Source organism: Alosa alosa, chromosome 6, assembly GCF_017589495.1.
Source record: "Alosa alosa isolate M-15738 ecotype Scorff River chromosome 6, AALO_Geno_1.1, whole genome shotgun sequence".
NCBI classification, from domain to species: Eukaryota; Metazoa; Chordata; class Actinopteri; order Clupeiformes; family Clupeidae; genus Alosa; species Alosa alosa.
In genome coordinates this window covers 12,062,295-12,085,686 of record NC_063194.1, presented here as the reverse complement: position 1 = coordinate 12,085,686, position 23,392 = coordinate 12,062,295, and the positions used below count along the sequence as shown (strand labels likewise).

General features: G+C 39.5%; 1 protein-coding gene across 1 annotated transcript in view; it reads left to right on the top strand.

Moving 5' to 3' along the window:
• Positions 1-1,801: 1,801 nt before the first annotated feature.
• Positions 1,802-23,392, top strand: part of LOC125295599 (carnosine synthase 1-like) — a 50,203-nt gene continuing 28,612 nt past the window's right edge. The window contains exons 1-3 of the mRNA XM_048244941.1: positions 1,802-1,946; positions 6,402-6,491; positions 14,979-15,433. Of these exons, the coding sequence (XP_048100898.1) occupies positions 1,829-1,946; positions 6,402-6,491; positions 14,979-15,433 (663 nt within the window). The 5' untranslated portion in view covers positions 1,802-1,828. The remainder of the gene's footprint in view (positions 1,947-6,401; positions 6,492-14,978; positions 15,434-23,392) is intronic.

The following is a 23,392-nucleotide window of genomic DNA, read 5'->3' as shown; positions in this document are numbered from 1 at the left end:
GTGTGAGGTGGTCAGCGGGGGACAATTGAGACACACATTGGATTGTGCTATTACTTGAACATTCCACACTATCCACAGCTGTGGTATCGGGGGCAGGAGGATTACTGTTAGCGCAGGCTTTATATACAATTCTGCCAGCTCTGGGGAGGCTATTCCTATATTAACTCCTATCCTGTAAAGACACATCCCATCATCCCACTTACCTGTCTGTCTTACAGATAGTGTAGTAGGCATGCAATGTAGGCTATTTTAGTGACCCCCCACCCCCAAGGGCCGCTGGAACTTACTTACTTACCCGGCCCTACTTGTTCTGGTTTTATAACTCAGTCAAAGTGATTTTGCAGAAGTACACAAGAATTTCACATAAGTAGCTTGGCCAGTTCAGAGAACAAGTCATTCTGGATTGAAAGTCTGGTGTAAGATTACTGAGAGCCCTTTTCCACCAACAGAGAACCGATTCTGTTCCCGTTCGCAAACCATTAGAAGCATTTTGACCAAACAAAAACACAGTTCAGAACATAGCACTTGATTCACAGCTGAAGTCCTTTAAATCCTCCCCTCCTCCGTCACTTCAGGTGTGCCTCAGGGCTCTGTCCTGCTCTTCATCATCTACCTCCTTCCCCTCGGCAATATCTTCCGTAAATTTAACATTCATTTCCACTGTTATGCTGATGACACCCAGCTCTACCTCTCCAGCAAACTCTCGTCCTCTCCCGCCCACCTCCCTTACTGATTGCTTCTCTGAAATAAAAAACTGGTCCAGCCGCTCTGCTCCCCGGCTTTGGAATTCATTACCACCCCAACTCAGAAACATTGATTCATTCCCCCATTTCAAATCACAACTCAAAACACATCTGTTTAAAACCATTTTTACGTGGCCACTGTCATATCATCCTCCTGTCCTGTTTATGCATATCATTAACTCGTGTTAATGCATGCAACACCCTTTGTTGATGACACATCCTTGGTTCCATTCAAAGCTGGTGGCAATGCTGTGGTTCAATAGATAGGACCAAAGTTCAAATAATACTGAACAGAATCAGTTCAAGAACACATTCTCTGTTGGTTGAAAAATGCCTTGAGTAGTCAAGAGTAGCTGGAAGCACAAAATGGGGGAAGTCTAACTCCAAAAGAATGCAAATGACAGACACACACAAGCCTGTACTGGCAGGCACAGAGCCCGAAGTTCATTGTAGAGGTGCCAAAAAGGTATAAAAAAAAAAAATCATCTTTCTGCGATTTATCTTAATCTCACAATGACAGCAATGAGGAAAAATCAAACATTAAAGGGAAGCAAGGAATGAGAAAAAGGAATATCTCATAAATATATTTAACAAAAAGTGCCACATTTATTGGTACCTGCCAGAAAATCATATAAACTAAATGCAACACAAGTTTTTTCCATTTATATTTAACCCTTACAAAAAAGAACTATGAATCTATGGTATTTTGAGACAAAATATTAGTAATCTTGTAGGAATACCATAGTATTTTTGGAACATATAGAAGTTGGCCTACTATACGATTGTAGAATAGGAACACTGTAGAAGGTAAGGATATTATGGAGGTATTATACTACCATATAACTACTAAATCTTATTACTGGAGTTCTTTTTCGTAAGTGAAGTGAGGACCTATAGGAATCTGGACAACCCATTATATAAGTTTGAGAAAATGCTAAGAAGTGATCCAGGGGTTGGGGGTTGGGAAGGGGGCGGGAACATTACACTTAAGCTAAAAGTCATGCACTACCTGCCTCAGACTGACCCATCTTTCAGTGTTCACATTGGTATAAAGGACACAACACACATTTTACAGTCTGCGTATCATGGACATCTCAAAAAAAGACAAGAGCTTCTTGCCCCAAAGCTACTCGACCTTGCAGCAAATATTATGTGAACTTGCTCTTCCCAAGACTAGAGACCGTACACAAAACCCTAGAAAAGGTAAGAGCTCATTTATATGCATGTACAGTATAAAACGAGGCATTGACATATAATTTGTAAATAGGCTACAGATAGTGTATTAAAAAGGACTGTTTATACAAACAATAGCTTAGGCTACTTTGAGTCGTTTGCCAGTGTTAGCCTAAATGGCAACTGGCTCCCGTGTTAACTGGCTGCGTTGATGACGTTTCATGATTGATGACGAGTCTTTGACAGATGTGGCCGCTTGCAGATTTGTCACTTTCTGATATACTAGAGACGCACACAAATATGCATGACATGTTTAAAAGTCAAAAATGTATGTAGTAGCCTACTACATGCACTGGACCATGAATATGCCACCCAAAAAACAAACACCTAAATAGCATAAATTAACTTCACGTGGGTATCGAACCACGAATAAATTGACCTGTTTGCTTGTTAATCAGACGTCTATCAACTTGCGCCACGAGCCAGCTGACAGCACTCACAGAAATTGACTTCAGTTGTATGATTAAAAGAAGTCAGCTAACGTTATGATAATTGTAACAAGTTAACATAGCTGTTCATGTTATCTAGCTACCATGTTATCATGCTACCGTTGCCCAAGCAATTTAGTAGGCCTTCATGGTTAAGTATCATGGTTAAGTTTTACAAACGTTTCACTGAGGTTAGGCTGTGGCCGCCCCTACCTGGGGGGTATTCAATCAACCTCGCTAAAGGCCAAATCTGGCTTATTTCGATAAGTCTCGCTAATTTTAGTGAGAATTCCATTCCATTAATGAGGTTAACGTGAATCTCAGCTTGGTAACCATGGGAATCTATGCCACAGAACTAACCTGCTACGTAGCAGGTTAACTTTCAAGCTAAATTAAGTGTTCCAAAAAAAAAAACAATCAGTCGGAAAACGAGTCCAAAAAGATGGTTCCGTCAACCTGTGGTTTCATCACCTAGCCTACAACTTCTAAAATAGAAGTAGGCCTATAGAAATGTTTTGTTTCCGACAGTGCACCAAGCATGGATTTACACATTCACTACCTCCAAAGAATGTATGTAGATTATACGATTAAACATATTTTAACTTCACATGCGTGTGGTTCTAGGAATCGTGCTATTCTGCGTCACTTACGTTCGGTGGTGGTGTAACGTGCAGCGAGACGGCACAGGAAATGAAATTACATTCTTGCGTGTTCGCAGGTTCGCTTCCCATACGAAGTATAAAGGCTACATTGTTTATAGGGTTGCCACCTGTCCAGGATTTTCATGGTCTGTCCAGGAAAATAAAAATAAAAATCCTGTACACTGAATGACATTATTTGTTTTTATTCCACATAAGCAAAAAAGCAGAACCTAATTATGTATTCCCCCTTTTTTCCTCAATACTGCCCCCAGGCGTCCACAACTAAAAACTGTTGAAAATATAACAAAATAATAAAGGTCTGCTATTAAATAAAGCAATTAACTAGAAATTGACATTCTTACTCATTTTAGCTATACAATTGTCGCTTAGAATGACGGTTTTTATCTTGGGTTAGATGTGCGAAAGGCGCCGTTGCTTACAAACAAAAAGGTCGATTGGATGGTCAAAAATGTCCAGGATTTTTGTCAGACACAGGTGGCAACCCTACCGCTGAGTGGAAGGGAGACCTCCGGTTACACCATAGCGATCTTGCTACTCAATGTTTTTCTAAGGTTGGCTATCAATATGTTACAAAGGCAGTGAAATATTAGACAAATGTAAGTTGGCCACCGCTTGTCAATCCATTCGTAGGCGTTTGTAGCCTACACTGTGCATTTGTTTTATTTCGTCAGTAGCCTATTATATCATAGCAAAGAACACAGTCTGAACTGAAATGGTACAGCCCAATGGGGGTGAGGGTTTGAAAATCGTATTTCATTAGATTATATCCTGAATTGTTGGTATGCGATGGTAATACATTTAATTACATGCAATATAGGATAACATTACATTTTATTACATTTTTTCAGTACCCCCCAAACTATTATTTTCATCCCATTTGGGAGGGTCCAAGTCTCATCTAGGGGAGTCGGACCCCCCCCCCCATACACTTCGGATCTACACATAAATTCACAATTGTAATTATTTAAGATTAGATTGTTGCACCATTTTTATGTTTGTTGGAAGATATATGAACATATTAGTCTTAGGCTACTTGGTACCAGTGATGCCAGTAACGCGTTACTTAGTTAGTCTATTTTGACCACTTTTTTCGGTAATGAGTAATCGAACGTGCTACTATTTACAAACCAGTAATCAGATTAAAGTTACTTATCTAAGTTACTGTGCGTTACTATTTTTGTCATTTTCCTTCGTAAAAAGATATATTCTTTGCTATCTTCTTGTCTTGGGGAATGTCATGTAGGCCAGTGTTTCTCAAAGTGTGGTCCGGGGACCACTGGTGGTCCGCAAGTTATAGCCCAAGTGGTCCGTGAGCTGACGTGGTAAAATATAATATAGATGAGTTGTTTGCAATATTGAACCAAGTTGTATGTAAATCCAAACATTTCTGCAACACTGCCTATGTAAGGCATGCCAGTTTAAATCATATAAATTCTCTGACACAATAAGCAAGGTGCAAAGACAATCAGTGTGTAGGCCTATTGTGTAATTTACTGTTGAATAGGTCTACTTTTTTTTTTTTAGCTAGGTGGTCCGTGAGGCTATTTTTATTGATTAAGTGGTCCTTGGTCTGAAAAAGTTTGAGAAACACTGATGTAGGCTATGCTCAAGTTTTCAGCATGAGGACAATTCACGTGTAAAACCACGCAGTGACACAAACGTAGGCCTATTCAAATCGCGTGCATATGAGTTTAACGCGCACACAAAGGAGAGGAAGAGAGAGAGAGGAGTGGTGCGTTTGTGCCTGAAGCGCATCCAAGACAGAGAGCATCCTGGTCTGTTTTTGCTAAATCAACCAATCAGTTTTCAGTGTAAGTGTGCTTAAATATCTCTTTTCTCATAAACTTAATTAATCAGTTCAGTCAGTGCATCTAGGAACAGGAGTGTCATGGCAGCTTCAGTGCCCCTCAAAAAGGAAGATTTAAGACCCATTTCACATCAGACACAAAAGTATACCCAATTGTCTCATAAGATAAAAATATAATGATAGTCTTGCACACTGCACTGTTTGTAACAGTGACTTTAGCATTGCTCACGGCGGGTTAAATGATTGCAAAAGACTTGTTGAGGTGAGTTTAACAAGTGTAATTTCATTTGCATATTACACAGGCCTATACATGATGGCTAGTTGCCAAGGCTACATGGAAAAAAAAAATCTACAAACAAATCTACATATTTTACTATAACAATTTCTATCAATAGGCCTTCCTTATTTGGTGTACTTTATTGAACAAACATCTGAATTTCAGTATCTAAGTACTGTAGGTTATGGGATGTCTGCTATACATTGCTGACATTACTGTTAAAATGCACTTCAAGTATAGTGAGTATTGGCAAAACCGGTTTCATTTTTATGTTGAGGCGGTGTGGGTGTTGTTGGCAGCTGCTGAAAGTAACTAATAAAGTAACTTGTAATCTAACTTAGTTACTTTTAAAATCAAGTAATCAGTAAAGTAACTAAGTTACTTTTTAAAGGAGTAATCAGTAATCCGTAATCAGATTACTTTTTCAAGGTAACTGTGGCAACACTGCTCGGTACATCACTCATGCCAGTTCTTTGCTACTTGTGAGAGTCCTTGTGCTGTCTGTGCAATAATGTTTCGGGGTGTCACTTAAGAAGACGTTTAAAGGTTGAGTAAGAAAGTGAGGAAATGTGTAGGCTTAAATAACATATAGGCTTAGATTACAGACTAAACCACATGTTCTTTCTCTGCTTTTACCTCATATGCCTAATAAAACATAGCCTACACTTACACAAGATAATGGCAAACTATTCTGGCAACGTCTCGTTTCATAACTTAATTATTTGTCCGCTTTTAATCACATTGTTATGACCATTAGATGTATGCTATTTTGCACGCTAAAATCTGATTCATCACAAGGAAATACAATAAAGAATGGGAACGTATTTGGATAATTGTACGTAGAATGGAAAGAATGGGAACATAGTTGGATAGTTGTAATTCCCCTGTATGTCCTGTTGGTGACCTCAGTGAGAAGTACCTGTTAAGACACTCTTAGCCAGTATTTATTTAGTTTTTATTTTGATCCGTACTATATATCAATAACCTTAGATCAAGACCAACTATGTTTACCAAGAATAAATGACCTATTCAGTGTGAGTAAGAAATTGTTGAATAAAGACATAATATATGTGTAATGACACTTAATACAGATCTTATTGAGCACCAATAAATACAGATATTACTTATGTATTAATGGTTAATATCGTGTTCCCTAAACTGTGTGTTAAATGCTTTTTCAGTTAATGCAATACACATGACAGCCTCACATTGGATGTATTATATGAAGTGTATTCTTTTTTTTTTTTGCAGATGTTGGCAGGTGTGATGTAATAATCTGTGTCATGGCCTCTCCTGATAAATACCTCTCACTTTTGCTGGCTGGTGGCAAGAAATGCCCAGGTAATTGACAATCTACCTTAATAGCAGAAATAATGACCACATAAGGGTATCGTTTCATGAATGCCTCGTTTCCAATTACATGATATTCCTACAGAATATCATGCAATTTCATTGGGGTAGATTTCTATTGTCTCTACTAGTGATGGTATCAGATTGGTATCGGTCAGAGATGGGCAGAAATACATTAACCCTGATCTTAAGTCTATCAAAATAAACCACAAAATACAGTAGCCACACCATGTACCAAAATAAAATAGGCCTACTGTATTTTTGTATTTTGAAAATACTAAAATACTCTTTAAAATGAGCATGAAATCACTTTGCAAACCTTCTGTCTATTTAATCTGTTCCTTCATACCTGACTCTGTTGATTAAGTGGACAGTGTTTGAGAGCAACAGCTTTTCTCTGCCTTTTCATGCCATAAATCTGCAAAAACTGTCAACAAATATGTTAGGTACATGGGGCAAATTTTTGAACAATGTTGCATAACTGGTTGCATGTGTTTCGATTTCGATATGAGAAAGTACTTCCCTACCCTCTAGCCATTGTGTAGCAATATGCAGTATATTGGATCTTGAAATATCCACAATAATCCATAGAAATATAATATTCATGTTGTTTTATCCAATATAAATTGACAAGAAACTTCAGTGCATTACCTTTCATTTGGGACCATGATTATGCTTCTACACCAAGGGGTTCATATACAGTAAGCCTTTTATTGTCAGTATGCATTTTGGATAGCCAAAAGTCCTATTGGGGGGTCTGTCACATGGACATTTGGACATACCTTTACAAATAATTGTGTAAACCACTCATCTTTTCTTCTATATTGATCTACTTTTACACACAGCTTCACAAGACCTGGTGCTAGGGCTGAGTTGTGTTTCTCAAGTGACTCATGTGACTTAGAGGGATGAAATGTGGTCAGTTCATAGATGTTTGTAACCCGGTAGAAAGAAAGAAAAAAACAATAGTCTAGCCTCTGTTACTCTGTGTGAATACTTCAGACAATTATTCTGATTATTTCCTAAGAAATGACAGGGTCTTAGCGTTCTAAAGAGGTCAAGCATTTGATTGTAGGCAAAAGTAGGTGGGAACAGTGCCCTCTGAAGTAGGCACAGTGCAATTTCAGGGGAAGAAAGCCTAGAAATGGCATATTCCATATGGGGCCCTATTTTGAGATTAGAAACCCGCATAGCGCATAGCTTAATCTTATCCCGACGCAAAGCTTTTTCCTATCTTACACTCAAATGTATCGCCATGCGCTTCACTTTTATTAAACAATGCGCCCAGGGGTGTGGCAATTACAACATAAGGTGTGGTCTGGCGTGGTGTCGTAATGTTATGTAATTGTGGTGTGCTCTGTTTGTTGCTTTTTGTGTTCTTTGTCTGTACTAGTGTTTGCTGCTGTTAATGTGTGCATGGTTTCTGTTTGTTGTTGGTTCATTGTTTGTCTTTTGTAGATGAGGTTTCTCTATTTTTACTACTTTTATGACCCCCCTGGTTAAATAAAGGAAAAATAAATAAAATAAATAAATAAAAATAGCTATCTTATACTATCTAAAAAGCATTACGCCACTGACCAAGAAAAACCTGGTCTATAGTGAAAGGCGCATATGAAGCACAGCTGATGACACACTGAGCAGCAACTCCTCTGCAGGATAAATGTCCTTAGGTTTTTTATTTAGTCATTCGAACATTATTGGGGTAAGTGTTGCTTTTTTCAGGCTATGTTTTCAATGGTAACCCCTTGTCAGTGAACCCTTTGCCCTTTGCTCATCTCGGCTTGTCCCCTGCACTCTGAAATGTGTAATTTATTTGCATGGCTAGGCAGATGCTCGAGGCACCCCCTTTGAAAACCTGTTGGCCAGATTTTGGGAGTGCAGGGGACAAGCTGAGATGAGCTATGAGACATACGTTCATACTCGGTATCATGTTTCAACACACTTTAGATCACTATCACACCGGAATTCTCCTTTAAGTAACATAAGAACGTCCTTTTTGTGCCAAGCGCCCCAAGTTTGATAACAAAACCACCCTGAATGTGGACTGGACATGTTACCGGCCTCAGACCTAGGGGAATCTGGGCAGGTACAAGACCACAGGCTGGATAGCACTGTGGGTTGAAAAGAAGTAGAGATCCAGAAATTATGTCTTTCTCAAGCACTGGACGTTTATTTCTGAGTAAAAAATCATTCAAGAGAGCAATAACAGATAGGCCTAGCACACACTATGGCACTGGACATATTCCAAAATATACAATTATAAAATATACTATAATAATATAATATATCAATATAATATAAACATTGAAATACCTCTTGATATTATAAACCATAGTTTCAAACATTACTAATATAATAAATGCAATCAATAGACCAATATAGAAAGCATTGGCATATATAATATACAATACAAAACACTTTACCTAGATAGTATGAAATAGACAGTGGTATACCTTTATAATATATCCAATATGCTTCAACAAATAACACTATACATCAAATGACATTGTATGTAAACCATACAATGTCCTAATACATTCCAGTGTAGGCTACATACACAGGCTACTTGGCTATCTTGTTATCAATTAATTCTTCAAAGTGAACACACATAAAATAACAACGGTTACATTGGGTTACCTTCATCAAATACATTAACAACATTTTCATTAATCAAATACTTAGAATACTATATAAATAAGTATATAAAAACTACAATTGAAACTGTTCATGTGACTGTCATAACTATTCACCAACACAACGCATCTGTCTGCAGTTTGCGTGTGTCTACATGCACGCGCACACCAACTGACAACACTGGCGGCAACGTACATTGAGAACCTGACAGGCTCTGGCTAACAAGATATACTAGCCAATTAGAATGGAGCACAACTAAACCCAACAAAAGTACAAAGTACTGAGAAACTTAACATACATGTTACATACACTTAAACATTAAAATACTGGCGTTCACTTTCGCCATACCTGTTTTATAGTTCATACAGAAAGACGAGAGAGCGAAGCTGAACTGACGGGTAGCTTGCTAACTTAATCTAGCTTCTGCTAGCTCGCTAGCTACAGTATAAAGAAAATACTTCTAAACATTCTAAATCACATTTCTACACATGACATGACTTTTTACACTACACAGACAAACGTACTGGTGAAATACTCTTTTGATACATATTAACAGAAATTGGAAAGGTTTAAAAATATACCTGTGGGTTGAAAAGAAGTGGAGATACCAGGGCTGCCAACTTTTCCAACCAAAATTTTGCTGCGGAAATTTTTGTTTGGCTCGTTCAGCATTATACCGTACAGCAGTGGTCCCCAAACTTTTTCTTCCGAGGGCCAGCTTACTATGCTGTAAGAGAGGGCCAGAGACTCGGAGTATATCAGTAACCATAAATAGCTTAGTGCTGTGAACAACAGCAGTCTACCTTAGTTGAATATTCCATTACATTTAATCTATAGGCTTTTGCAATTTAATACCATTGTTAGCTGTGTTTATATTGCCATCATGCCATATCAGTGTAAAATGTAACTCAAATTAAATAATACTAATAAAAAGACTTTTGCATTCCCAAAAGTATTAGCAGGTAGTCCCAAAAGTATATTTCATTAAAAATGTGTGAACTCTGAAAATGTAAAGTTCTCAAACTATGAGAATTTTATGAAGTGCTGAAGTGGTCTGAAATGACCACCATTCAACATTTGAACGAAAAAAAAAAAAAATTATCCCAGAAAGTCCCAGAAAAATGACTTGAATATAAGTTAGTTAGTTATTAACAATTCATTGATAAACTTTTAGAATACTTTGAGCACTGATGCAGTCAGCATAGCCTCATTACATTGTTTGCAGATAGGCCTACATTTCATTCCGTTTTTGATGGCAAACGCGAAACAGCGCCAAAACAACCACCAGTGGACAAAAAGAGTATTACATGTGTACTGTTAAGACTCGCCATACAGAATGAATGGGGAAATTCATGAGGTTATAGTTTGACGATGTCGCCGTACTCCCGTCTTGGCCGGTTGCTATATATACCAATGGACATGTTTTGAGGGGCCACCCAAAATGAGGTGGCGGGCCGTAGTTTGGGGACCACTGCCGTACAGTAAAAAAAAAGTATATCAGTGGTTCTCAGGTGTAGGGACCAGGGTCCCAGAGTTAAATTAACATTGGTCTCAAAGGGATCTAGCCTAATGCTAGGACCATGGGCGTTGGAGGCATTCTGAAAGTGGGTGGGACATTTCAGTGGGGGGTAGGGGAGACCGGGTATGGTTGTAACATGGGGGGAGTTGTAACATCACCAATTCCACCAATCAGGGATAAGATATGAGCCATGTGACAGTTTCTGACTCCTCAGTTTTTCTAGTGCTTTTACCATTGTAGATACAGTTGTATGAGTTACATCAGGTCAAACTATAGTTTCTCTAGTAAAGAATGGTGTAGCTCTCTCTTGCTAATGTCAAAGCACCATGCTAATACAGCTAGCTAAACAATGGATGACAGTGGTGGGGTAGGTTGTAACACATTTTTTGAATATGTTACAACCTGTGGAATGGGGGTAGTAGACCCATTTAATGTCTGTTTAATTTCATCTTTGTGTGTGTGACTGTTCAGCCCTCTCTCTCTTTCCATGAGAGACACAAATACATACACACACAAAAGTATAAACGTTGTGGTTTTTATATTTAGTTTAAAACGTTAATATGATCTCCATTCTCTATGTGAAGAACGGATTGTATGGTATACAATATGTTGGTGAATCTATTTTCACACCCTGTGTACCCTGTTTATGCAATAAATCAGTATATCAAATGGAATTCCATTTTTTTTCTGCATTTTTTTTTTACCTGTTACAATCTACCCCAATAGGTGTTACAATCTACCCCAGTAGTGGGGTAGGTTGTAACAAAGGTACACACTGTATTTGTCCTAATCTCACAAATTCTGTAATATAGTTGAAGAGATTTAAATGGTTGCCACTTGTAGTAGACAAATGTGGGTACTTTGCCAAAAAGTTCCAGAACTGTAGCTTTAAAAGAAATGGTAGTTTTAGGTGCTGAAGAAAAATGTGTTACAACCATACCCGGTCTCCCCTATGGGGGTCCTCCCCCAGAAATGGTTTTTTTGGACTAGATGCAATTTCCTGAATTCTGGTACATTTTAACAGGTTATTTACATACTTCTATATAACAAAATAAAGCCAGCCTACGAAATTAATAAAAAATAAATCAGGCATAATTTAAAAAATAACTCAATATATAGGCTACTTGGCTACGCAATAAGGTTTCCATTACAGCACCAAGAGACGTTCAATGAACGCATGAAAGCGGATAAAGTAAATTAAATATCAAACTAAAGCGAAAATGTCATGCTTTTGAAGGCCTACCATTGTGCAGTCTAGCTGTGGTTAGTGACGTGATGCTGTTAATGGGGAGTTTTACATAAACCTATAGGTTATTATTTATTTACGTACCTATAAGGCTTTTATCTTATCAAAAGTGAGGGGGACGACTGATCTCTTCAACACTGCGGGATTTTGGCTTTGTCACTGTGTGTGTGACAGAAGCGGAATGGGAGAATGGCGTGTAACAAAAAAAAAAAAAGCTTACAAGCGATTTACGCCAAGAAATGGGAGAATCCAATGAAAATGACAATGAAGCACTAAACAGATCCAAACTAACAATTTTAAAAAGTGGGTGTGTGTTTTGTAAGAATTTAAGAAATGTTTGTATATTTTAACTTTTAAACGCATCAATCTGGTGCACTTTTAAAAATAAATTCAGAGGTCAGACTTGCTCATTTTTATAGAAATATTTGTGCTGTAGCCTAAGCTATTTTGCACTTCAGAATTATAACCATGCATACACAGGTGGAATAGTTATGGTGATATTGCCATAAGTTCACAACCACAAAAACATATGGTACATTTCAGCACTCCATGAAATTATGCAGAAGTGGTCACCTGTGTTTTTCAGCTAGTTCATTTAAGATAATATATTGGTCATTGTAATAGCCTATAGCCTACAGGCTATTCCTTTTTCAGGATGGACCTATATCTGCATGATGTGAATGTTTGCATATGACTTATGTCAGGCTTTATATCAATATTTGTGTCTCCTTATTTGATTTTCTTCATATTTTTGCATTAATGTCACTAGAAAGCATGCCAATATAAATATATTCATTTATCTGTGTAAGTGGGATTGGCTGGAACCTGACAATATAAGAACCATGATAGTGGGATAATCTATGGCTGAGCAATTTACAAAAATGTATGTAGGCCTACTGAAAAAATAGTTTAGATTAGAATAGCCTACATTATAATTTCGACCCAATGAGGCTATGTAGAAATGTGTTGCAATTTCCAAAACAAAGGCATACTTTATATCCTCGTATTCGGTAAGGTTTGCTGTTTATTGTGATATTAGGTTTGCCACGTGTTGTGTGAAGGGTTAGTGAGATATTAAACCGAGAGTAATGGGTGTGCACTGTGTGCAAAATGCAAATATGATTAGCCTAAATTGCACGTCGGTTCAATGTTAATTTTCTCATGAACCATTTATCACAGCAACGTGGCGCTAATATCATTGGAAAGCTTAGATTCCGCTCGTTCAGATGATGTGTGATATCATGTATAGGTTTAGTTTAGTTGAACCTCATCTGCCAGGTATTTGACCTACCACGTTGACACTTCAGCGTGAAAAATACACAAAGCATAGGCCTACCTGAAGCCGGGGAAATGCGGGGGGAATGCGCCTGGGATGGCTTCTGAAGTAGCATCGCAAATGAGAGAAAATTTAGAAAATTCCACAGAAAGGGGGTGCTCTTGAACCCTCTCACCGTCTCTGAAAGCATAACCGTGGCTCAACAGGTAGATCTATAGGCTAAACTCATTTTTCAGGCATCTGACCGACTGGGTTGACACTTCAGCGTGAGAAATCGTGGGTGTGGCGTGTGAGTGTATGTGAAACTAATCAAATGCGTGTGTCTCACGGCCAATGCGTGAGAGTTGGCAGCTATGAGATACAGAAATTATGTCTTTCTCAAGCACTGGATGTTTATTTCTGAGTGCTCGAGCTACCGTCTCCACGGCAACCCACTACGGTAAAGCAGTGTAACATGAAGATGATACTGGCATGAAGTGAAATACATGGAAATGTTATCTTAAATGTAATAAAACAAAAAAAAAAAAAATAGGAGGGGGTAACTGTTTAATTAAACTAATATAAGAGGCCATTTTCTCTACCCATTACAGACACACCCCTAAATGTATTTAAGCTTTTTGCTAGTGATGCGTTTTAGATTGCCAAGATAGAGCCCATGAAGTTAATTTACTTATTGATGATCAAGAAAAATGAGGGAACGTGCCAGAACAACAATACTCAGGAACATTGCCCAGCAACATGCTCAGAAAGGTGCCTTGTGTATCTTCAGCTTTGGAGGTTATTCCAACGTTCTACCAAAAACAGGCAAACAGTGTGGGTGAGCAATAACCATGTGGTTGAGTGAGTGGGTTGGTGTGAGAGAGGGAGTGTATTGTGTCTGTGAGCAACCTACACGTTACTCATCTTTCACTGGATCATCTTCCTGAATCTCCATATTAATAAGTCTGTGCAAATGACTAAGCCAGCACCAGTCAGAGGCTACATTCATTGTTTTGCACTTTTATGATGTAATCAGATCACCAAAACTATTGGTTTTACCAAAAATATTTGGCAGCATTTTTAAACAAAATTACACACCAATTATTTTGATACAAACAGGGTTGGGTAGTAATGGATTACATGTTATCTGGATTACACGCATTACAGATTACACTCCCAGATTACAATAAAAAAATGTGTAATCAGATTATAGTTACATTGTTGGGGATTATTTGATTACATTTTATCTTGCAAATGTTGCAACTTTTTTATAATAGCCTAACTAATGTTTTAATTTGACAAGCAGTCCATTTGTTTGTCCACTAGATGTCACTATCATCCAATTGCCTGTGTAGTTTCTTGACGAAAAAGGTTCAAATCAAAACCCAAGATGGAGGAGCCGTTGACGCTGACCGATAGACCGGTTCCAGTCCAGGAAAACTGCATTCAGCACTTTGCAATATCGCATCTGAATTAAAGACTGTGGAAAATAAGAATGTGTTTGTCATGTGCAAGTTGTGTAAAAAGTAATCCTAAAGTAATCAGATTATGTCACATGTTTTGGGTAATTCTATTGATTATGTTACTGATTACAAAAATTGCCATGTAATCTGTCGTCAGTAATGGATTACATTTCAAAGTAATCTGACCCAACCCTGGATATAAAATACAAATTTTTCAGTCATTTTCTTGAACCCCAATAAAATACAAATGACAAAATACTATTTTGTATTTGAAATACTGTCCATCCCCGGTATCAGTATCGCCAGATATTCAACGTTATGTCAGGAATGAAAAAATATGTTTTGTTGGTTTTGTTCTCAGGTCGAATGATGCTCTGCCTGTGCCCCTCCTGGGTGTGCAGATCCCCCTCCAACACCCAATCAGGCCTGTTCTCCCTGTTTATCCTGAAGGCTGTTACCTTTGAGGCTGGGGGCTATACTTACCTGGACACCTTCAGTTCTCCCTGTCGTGTCATGTACCTCCTAGAAGATGGCTCAATGGGCCCCTCTGTGGGGGAGGGGCTGGACTGCCTGACCTGCAGCTCTCCCCAACTCAATACCCTCACTGAGGACGTTCTGTTGAACTACCAGCTCTTTGGGAAGGGGTGCCTCCCCTCCCATGCTGGCCCCCTTCCTATCATTCCCCCAGAGGGGTTAGTCTCCTCTCACCCTTCCCTCATGCTCCACCCTACACAAGAAAAGGAAGATCTAGAGGAATCTATGGAGAAGGTCATCAGTGACTTTCTTCAACAGCCGGAGGTACAAGGTTCTGACAAAGTAAGTTCCCTTTACCAATATCGGTAAGTAATGCCATTGTTGTGTAATGAAGTGATATATTATAGTAGGCCGTAGCGATAAAGTCAACATTGTATGTGTCCCATATACAAATTCATGAACAGATTTGTGATATGTTATGTTTTCTTTTTACAATAGTGTTTAATAGTATTAGTCCTGTTCTTTCCCTTTTCGTATTATTCTATCTAATGGCATCGATTAGGGATTAATAATTACAAATGTCATTATAATGACATGAACAAAAATTGTGCTAAGAAGAATAAGTCCAGATATTACGGCAAAGCTTAACAAGATGTGTTCTGTTTTATTTAGAAACGTGGAAGTGCATTACATTCATTGCACATGTACATCCAACACTTTTTGTACATATCAGATACTTTTGATACTTTGATACTTTTGCCATTGCTCTTATTACTTCTTATTACCAAGCAAACTTGGGTCAAGTCATATCAGTTTGTGTCACAGATATAGAGCGCAGTATGGTCGTTTTTCATCACTAAATAAAAAACGGCATTTATTTCTGTAAGGCGCACACCATATATGTCTGTAAATTTCTCAGCTCCAAAGTCCGCCTCCACCATGGTTGTTATATTGCCAGATTCAGGACACATACATGAAAGTCATGTCCAGCTGGCAGCTTGCTGTAGTGAGATACATTTCAAAATGTAAATTGTATAATATGCTTTTTGTCTTTGTATTATTTAAAAATCTAAATATAGCATGTATAAATGGCACTTACAATGACAAGGATTAATGCTTATAACTAAAGTTAGTGAAAATGCCTTTAAAACAGTTTAGGGTTCTAAGGGTTAAGTGTTTTGTTCACCGGGTGAATACACCCATCAGGTCCTCAATGCACACACGGCAGTTAAATAGCTTACTGTCTTTTGAAAGAGAGTTGGCAGAAAGTCTGGACCATGATGAAATTGTTTCCATGTTTAAATTCAAGGCCCGCCGTCTTGCAGTTGCCTCACATTGCACCCGTCAAAACGCAGCTTGTGCGCATTATGGATTCAGCAAATTTAGAGTGAAAGTAAGTTACTCCTGTTCCTCACTGATCGAGGTTTTTGATGTCTGTCCAAAGGATATTATTTTCCCAAACATTAATACCTTACTTCGGCCAATCGGTTACACAGTCTTTGCTAATCAATAAACAAAGCAGTTCACGTGTTGAATTGACTTATATAAAACCCATCTCTAACTGAATTCTGAGTTTTTATTCTGCCTTAAAATAGCTTATGGCTTATTTTTTCTACTTAGATCTTCATTTAAGTTCGGAAATGAATCATGGTGCAGCCTTTAAAAGTGAATTATTCTTGCGCCTTTTGATTGTCATTACGCGATCACGTTCATTTTTAAAGCACAATAGGCACAACTTATATTTCCATGTCATTTGCATCCCAACTGTCATGTCTCTCCTCACTTTCACTCGGTTGAGGCCACCTAAAATCTCAGAGGCACACCTTAATTAATCTCTGGCTAGGCCCTGTGGTGGAAAAAAGCCTCTACCCGAACCTTCAATTAATACTCTGAACAATTTAACCCGCGGAGAACAGTCTGAGAAGAGAAGTAGCCACTAAATGCCTGTATTCACAAATCCTCCAGTATACAGCTCTGAACAGGCAGAGACTAAGTACAGCCAGCCAGGAGATGTGAACGGATGGATGTCCTCTGCAGCGGAATCCAGGCCTCTAATGAGAAGATCGCGCAAATTCTGAAGTCTGCTCCCTTGGGAGTCAACTTTTATACCCGCTAAAACTGGTGTTAGAACACCACCTTTTCTGTAATGTTGGCCAATCCTCGGCCAGGTGTCTGCCCCATGTGCAAAGGGCGGACACCTCTTTAGCCAATCAGCGTTTACCCAATTATTCATATTGGTGGATAAGTTTGCTGTTTTGTCCATAAAAATAATGTGCACCATTTATTTGGTACCAGACAATCTATTAGATTACATACAGCAGGCCTGCTTCCTGTCTCGGCCTATGCATGACATCATCCCTTGGTGCCTGCCTGGCCATACATTCGTCTTCAGAAATTCACCACAGCCCCTGACACAAAGGCAAAGGCCACTCTTATATTCTTGTCCATTTTCCAAATTACAGTGAGTGCAGCCTATGTTAAAGTGCCCTCTTGCAGTTTATAAATGGTCAGTAGTGTGAACCCTATTCTATGTGGTAGTTGATTAACTTGCCTTTCCAGATTAAACATACTTGCTAAGAAAGGCATGTGAACAGTCTCTAAAATAAGGGTAGCTTCATTAGTAAAGCGTTATTGAAAGTTCGCACTTTCTTTTAAAACGCATCTCGGAGGTAGCCTGCCGAGCATTTGCTCTGCTGCCAGCTTGTGTCTATATATATGGCCACCGACATCCAATCAAAAAATAGTAGGCTAGCCTATTCGTTGTATCCGGGTAAAATTCCAAAATAGCACATCCCCTCCCTACAACCACATTATGCTTGTGTGGGGTTACACGTTTAAGATTTCAAAACGGCACCAACATTCTTTTTATTCAGAAATTTAACTGTCTGTCATTTGGTAAACCAGCCTACTTATGGCACTTTACAGGGTGTGTATATCAAGCCTTTTCACAAACATTTGGCCTAGCCTACTTTATGGCAAAAGTATTTCTTATCTATAAACTAAAATAAAATGTTGGTCATTAAGAAAACATTATAGCTTTGTGTAACCCAGACATCAGCAGCGTTCATTTTACACGACCAATCACTCTCGTGGCTGCCTGCACTTTCCCTGCAACTTTCGCACTCGTTTGTGCTTTTTAGTGCCGTGTTCATCAGGTCCCAGGACACCCGTCTGAGCCTCTATGGACCATGTCAACAATGAATGCAAATTAGCTTATTGTTATGAGTGTTATCAATTTGAGCGAGTATGTTACACATACATTTTTTTCTCAAGATACAGGACTGCTGCAGACAATGATCTGCCAACCACCATAATGTAATAGCAACCCATGAACTTGCTGTCCTTATAAAAAAAAATGGTCTCGGCATGCACATGCTTAGTCCAATGGTTCAGTGACAATATAGGCTACTCAAGTGAATAAAGCAATTGGCCTAATTAATAAAATATTTGTCTCACTCAGTACATACATCTCGTAAATTGGTGAGCCATAGAATATCCCAGCATCACAATTATTATATTTTTCAAGATTCCAATCTATCCCACCTAAAAGTTATTTCTACTGACTATTTCTATGCTTACTGGAGACATAAAATCAGAAATGTTTTCCCTTAGAGACATAGGCTATGTATTATACTTTCCCAGATGGGTACAAATCCCTGACTGTCCTGAAAAATAAACAAAAACTAGAAAAGCATTTCCTGAAGGAAATACAGTGCATGAAAATGCAAAAATAGTAAAAACAAACTATATTGGTTGCTAGGTAGATGAGGTTTAATATAGTTGGAATGACTGAACAGTTAAATAGGTGGATAGTTTATATGGTTAAATTATTTGCTAGGTAGATGAGGTTTAATATAGTTAGAATGACTGAACAGTTAAATAGGTGGATAGTTTAAATGGTTAAATTATTTAGGTAGATAGTTGACGATAACTGACAGTTGGAATGGCTCTAATGTTTGCTAGCAGTTATGCTAACTGTTAACAAAGATAATAATGCTAACCAAGTTACTTAACTTAGTTAATTTAGCTAATGTTTTCTAGCAGTTTTTTTTAACAATGTTAATAATGCTAATGCTGTTAACTATGTTAACAATACTAACTATGTGACTTAGCTAACTTAGCTAATGATTTATAGCAGTTATGCTAAAATATTAAGAATATTAACATGCTAACCATATGACTTAGCTAACCTAGCTATTCATTTTTAGTAGTTATGCTAACTAGCATGATAACAATGTTAAAATGTTAACTATGCTAACCATGTGACTTAGCTAACCTAGCTATTCATTTTAGTAGTTATTCTAACTATGCTAACTAGCATGCTAACTATATTAATCATGTGACTTAGCTAAATTAGCTAATTATTTTTAGCAGTTATGTTAATTAGCATGATAACATGCTAACTATGCTAGCCATATTACTTAGCTAACTCAGCTAATTATTTTTAGCAGTTATGCTAACTAACATGCTAACTATGCTAACCACATTACTTAGCTAACTTAGCTAATCATTTTAGCAGTTTTGCTAACAATGTTAACCATGCTAACTAGCTACAGTGGGTAGGAGTCATAGTTGATGACAAGTAACAGTTACAATGGCTGAACAGTTAAAAAGTTCAGTAGTTTAAAGGGTTAAATTGTTTAACAGTGAAATATTGTAGTGAGGACTTTTTGAATTTTGAAACAGTTTTTGGCAGAGGAAGCAATTGAACAGGGTGTGTAGTCTTAATAGAGCCCGTTTGTATGCTTAAAGCCTGAGACTGGCCTAGGATTCTAATTGTTTAAGGGCTCTATTGTGATGTCATCAGCCAATGTTAACCATCTAACCGCCCATGTCGCAATATTGCGACAAGCGTCATTACTGAATAAAACAGACGATAGATGCGAGTACAGTGTAAAATCTCATTTGTACTCTTGACCACTAGTTGGCAGACACCCAGAGCTTCGATTCAAGCTCAACCTTTTTTTTCAAAGTTTTCAGGTAGCTCGCGAAAACACGCGAGAAACACACGAAGAAGACGTGCATTTCCTCCATAACGCGGAACCAGTGACAGTAGTGATGATAGTGTCCGTAATGGACGTGGTATAGACAGCAGGGGTTGTAAAAATAGGGGTCTGAAGAATTTCAAAGTCACCCGCGATATGGAACTGATTTGTCCAGGCTACTTTATTGTATAGTGGCATTGGGTTTGTGATTATAGTAATAGTTTACTATTGTTGGTTTACATGTGACTATTTTCCTGTTCATTTATTATGTCGGTGAAATCACAAAAAAAGAAAGTAAAACTGCTCAAATATGTTCAACATCTAGTATTTACTGAAATGTGCATAATTCACGGTGGTTGCCATCCAGTGACGTCATAATATGCAAATTAGATGAGTAAATTTACCCCCTTCATAAACATCTGGTCATACTCAATGATTTTCACATTTACAAGGATACAAGGATACAAGGAAGTTTATTGTCACATGCATATAGTTACTGGAAGTAAGAAATGCAGTGAAATGATGTCTGGTGTCAGCCTATTTGTGCATTAATGGGGGTAAATGGGGTAAAGAGTGCAGTAGAAGAGGGGTTTAATAGATTAAGTGGCAAGGGCTGCATAAAAAGGTGGGGAGGATTGGGATTGGGTGGGGGGCACCAACAAGGAGCACCCAAGAGCAACAGGGGCAAGGAAAAACTCTCTTACCAAGGAAGAAACCTTGGGCAGATCCACGGCTCAAGGGGTTAACTGCCAGAGGTCTTGGTGTGTGTGTTGGGGGGATGACAGGGGAGATGGGATAGTGTGCTGTGTATGTGGGGAGAGGGCAGTGTGCTGTAAGTATGTTGGGGATGTGTGTTGGAGATGCTTCCTGATGAAATAATGTGCTGTGTATGTGTGTGTGTGGGGGGGCAGGGACTTACTATTGCAAGCAGAGTACTGTATGTATGATGTATGTGAGTGATGACAGTGAAGATGAGTGTGTGTGGGCGGGAGGGGAGTGGAGCAGTGACTGTGTGTGTGTGTGTGTGTGTGTGTGTGGTGTGTGTGTGGGCAGTGTGCTGTAAGTATGTTGGGGATGTGTGTTGGAGAAGCTTCCTGATGAAATAATGTGCTGTGTATGTAGGGGGGGGGGCAGGGACTTACTATTGCAAGCAGAGTACTGTATGTATGATGTATGTGAGTGATGACAGTGAAGATGTGTGTGTGGGCGGGAGGGGAGTGGAGCAGTGACTGTGTGTGTGTAGTGTGTAGGTGGGGGCAGTGTGCTGTAAGTATGTAGAGGATGTGTGTTGGAGAAGATCCTGAAGACAATGTGCTGTGTATGTAGGGGGGGGGACTTTATCTCTGACCACTTGCAAGCCATGGCCTTTTGAAATTTTGATGTAAAAATCCAATTTATATTTTTTAAACCCTGGCGGCTAAAGGGTTAAGTCTATGGGGAAATTTTGAGTAGTTTTTAATTAATAGTTTAAAAAGTATAAAAGTTACAAAGATGAAAAATACAAAGCCCCATGTCCTAAAAAGTAAGACCCTCGCATAGCGCATAGTTTTGAATGAAGTTTCTACGTTAAACGGTTGAAGCTGCATTAAATGCGTTAGAAGAAGAAGAATCAGAAGAAGAAGAAGAAGAAGAAAAAAAGCCTTGGAATAACAGTACAGTGCATTTTCATGCACTGTAACAAGATGGCATGTATTACAATGACGAATTCAAGGTCTCAAAGGGTTAATGCTTCTTTCTAATTTTTTTTTTTTAATTAGTGTGTGAGTGCACCCAAATACATTAGGGAAAACACCCAGCGGGCACCGTGATGTCAATTTGATGTCAAGAATTAGTCAAGGTTTTGACCACCATGTTGAACATCTATAATTTCATACTATTTTAGCATTACAAGCATACCTGTCAACACTCCCGTTTTTCCCGGGTTTCTCCCGTATTTCAAGGTCATCTCCTGGCAACCCAAAACCCAAATAAGGAAGCGAGTCTCGTCGTAAGCAAGCAGGCTAGTTGAATGGCCTACTCCAGAACTAGCTGTTGTGAAATTGTTGGGAATTTAATGATTAACACAAACACATCACATAAACTGTTATTGAGTGTTGTTGATACACTGAACTTGTGCCCTTGGAACCAAATCTGACAGCAAGCAGCTTTGGAGTTTTGGAAGTAGGGTGCAGGCAGCTGGTGGATACATAACTGGCATGCGTGAAGAAGGCTAATCGTAAGGTAAAAGCAACGACCGAAATACGTGCTGAAACACGTGTATGAAACGTATTAAATATGCCCCCCGAAAAAAAATCTCCCGTTTTTTAAAAGCTAAATGTTGACAGGTATGATTACAAGCTATGGCGTGCGGGCGTGTTAGCAGCCACGTGGCCGTCCCCGCTCGTCACCAGCCGCCCTCAGGCTGCACTTTCCACGGCGTGTCACCACGGCACTCCTCCTCTCCAGACGGGGCCCTAGGTGGCCTTACTACCGTAGACTGTGGCACCAAGCCCTGGAACTCACGGGTCAACTGTCGCTGCACCTTGGTCGCTCCACTCCACAGTCGCACCGAATAGGATAGGCAGGCACCAGCTCCGCTGCAGCTGGACCACGCTGAGCTCTCAGGCCGTCAGGCCGCTACCGGTTTCGGCGTCCCTCCTCGCGCTGCCTCCTCGCAGAGCTGTCCTCCTTTGCTCCCGGCCCGCACCACTCCGTCATGGTCACGACGAAGGCTTGACCCCCCTCTCCTGCCTCGTGCTATCTCCCAACATGGCGAACCTTTTTTTTTTCTTTCTCTGGCGCCGGCCAACAGGCCAACTAGAACAGGCGCCCACACAGCACGGTGCCTCTCACACGCACCCAAACGTTTTAAAGTTCAGAGAGCCTTTCCGTCGAAGCTGCCCCACCGTCGTGAGTTCGCTGCCCCCAGCGTCTCTGCCAACCGTCCGTCGTCCAGGAACCTCTTCATCGCCGCTCTCCCTCGGCTCTGCTCACGCGTCGCGGCCACCGCCAGCTCCAGCCTCGAACCGCCCGGCGCGGAGTCACTGCCCAGGCCAGCGTTGTCTTCTCCGCGAACGCTTCTTCAGGCCCCTCTTCCGGCAAGATCTCCCATGGCAGCAGGCAGGTCCAGACGACAGCACCTCTCCTCCGTCGGCAGCAGCGATAGAAGGTCCGAGCTTTTTAGCAGCCCTTACAAGGGCTCTCTCTGGATCCTCTTGCGTGGGCCTCCACCCAGTGGTATGGTCTTCCATTCCCAGCTTCTCTCGCTGGGCGGAGGCCATGTTCGTAAGTCGCTTCTGACACCAATGTAATGATTTGATAGCGACACACTCAGTTG